Source organism: Eriocheir sinensis, chromosome 47 (genome assembly GCF_024679095.1).
Source record: "Eriocheir sinensis breed Jianghai 21 chromosome 47, ASM2467909v1, whole genome shotgun sequence".
Lineage (NCBI taxonomy): Eukaryota > Metazoa > Arthropoda > Malacostraca > Decapoda > Varunidae > Eriocheir > Eriocheir sinensis.
Window position 1 is genome coordinate 7,288,490 of NC_066555.1, and position 2,040 is coordinate 7,290,529.

The window sequence follows — 2,040 nt, forward strand, 5'->3', positions numbered from 1 at the left end:
TTCCTCATGCACTTCCAACACCTCTCCGTCTCCATCTATTACTCCTCATGCACTTCCAACACCTCTCTGTCTCCATCTATTACTCCTCATGCACTTTCAACACCTCTCTGTCTCCATCTATTACTCCTCATGCATTTCCAACACCTCTCCGTCTCCATCTATTACTCCTCATGCACTTCCAACACCTCTCTGTCTCCATCTATTACTCCTCATGCATTTCCAACACCTCTCCGTCTCCATCTATTACTCCTCATGCACTTCCAACACCTCTCTGTCTCCATCTATTACTCCTCATGCATTTCCAACACCTCTCCGTCTCCATCTATTACTCCTCATGCACTTCCAACACCTCTCTGTCTCCATCTATTACTCCTCATGCATTTCCAACACCTCTCCGTCTCCATCTATTACTCCTCATGCATTTCCAACACCTCTCCGTCTCCATCTATTACTCCTCATGCACTTCCAACACCTCTCCGTCTCCATCTATTACTCCTCATGCACTTCCAACACCTCTCCTTCTTGTCTTCAATATTCCCCTTCTTTCTATGCCACTTTCCACTCTCTTTCCCTCTACGTTTTCCTTCTACAGTCTCGTCTATTTCATTCCTTTCTTTGTTTATGCTTTCCACAAACTCCTCCTCCCAGACACTTCTTTTCCTCCTCCTCCTCCTCCGTACCTGTGGTCTCTTCCTTCACAGCCCCCAAGAATTCCTCAAGGTCCTTTGCTTTCTCTGAGTCTGCTGCGGCTGCCTTCACTTCCTCCTCAAGTCTCTCGAGCTGCTCCGGGGGAAGGTGTGCGAAGCGACCTGGGAAAACACATACGCACACGGAATTATAACCGCAATCGTTCTGACATTTGGAATGCATTTAATATGGTGATGGTAGGTGGTAGGTGACAGCAAGCGAGTGTTGCTATGGGATCTTAAAATGACATATCGAAACACACACACACACACACACACAAAAAAAAAAGTAAATAAATAAACAAACACATACACACACACACACACACACACAGGATATCCTCCCTGTAACGATAGGTTTTGCTTCGGATTAAATGACTCGTCTCACGGAGATGGGACCACACGAGATTAAGCCCAGGTCCTGTATAACTAGAACTAGGTAGATACACACACACACACACACACACACACACAGGATATCCAAGTCAAGATATCTTTCCTGTAACGATGGGTTTTGCTCCTGATTAAAGGACGTCACTCACCAAACGTTAGTGCTTCCTCGGTACAATAACACGTTTTGGGCCTTGAGAGGAAAGGTTACTCTGTAGTTTTCCTAAAGTTCAGAGACACAATCATGAACCATTACTCATTTTATTGAAACCAATCTTGCTGTTTGGGACTTCCACTCCTTAATATATGGTCCCATTTGGGAAGTATTTATGTATTGATTCTCTCTCTCTCTCTCTCTCTCTCTCTCTCTCTCTCTCTCTCTCTCTCTCTCTCTCTCTCTCTCTCTCTCTCTCTCTCTCTCTCTCTCTCTCTCTCTCTCTCTCTCTCTCTCTCTCTCTCTCATTCCTTCTTTTCCTCCTTTCCTTTCTTTTCTTTTCTCACACATCTCTTTCTCTCCCTTCTTAAAACAGTAAGCCATCTCTCTCTCTCTCTCTCTCTCTCTCTCTCTCTCTCTCTCTCTCTCTCTCTCTCTCTCTCTCTCTCTCTCTCTTTTTAACTGCTATTCTTATATATTTTCTACTTATAGTCAAAGTCTTGCAAGGGTGAAATGCAAGGATGGGTGCATAGGGAGACGTGCATGCCCTGAACACGCCTTTGCTGGACCTTCCTAGCATGGGCATCAGAGTACACAGACAGACAGTGAAGGAAACTCAGCTCACCAGCTTTCTTGGCCTCAGCAAACTCCTGCAAGTACTTGTCGACCTGGTCTGGCGGGATCCTAGGCTTTAGGGGTTCGTTCCACTCCCTGATCTTTTTCTCTACCTCCTGGGGTCCGAGAGAGAGAGAGAGAGAAAGATTAGAGAAGAGAAGAGGAGACGGAAATAAATAAAATTAATATTACTAC

At 45.1% G+C, this 2,040-nt stretch overlaps 1 protein-coding gene across 1 annotated transcript in view; it reads right to left on the reverse strand.

The window, feature by feature from the left end:
• Positions 1 to 564: 564 nt before the first annotated feature.
• LOC126981341 (uncharacterized) overlaps positions 565 to 2,040 on the reverse strand; it is a 9,913-nt gene continuing 8,437 nt past the window's right edge. Inside the window, exons 3-4 of the mRNA XM_050832352.1 lie at positions 1,856 to 1,961; positions 565 to 809 (exon numbers count right to left, since the gene is read on the reverse strand). Coding sequence (XP_050688309.1) covers positions 604 to 809; positions 1,856 to 1,961 — 312 coding nt within the window. The 3' untranslated portion in view covers positions 565 to 603. The remainder of the gene's footprint in view (positions 810 to 1,855; positions 1,962 to 2,040) is intronic.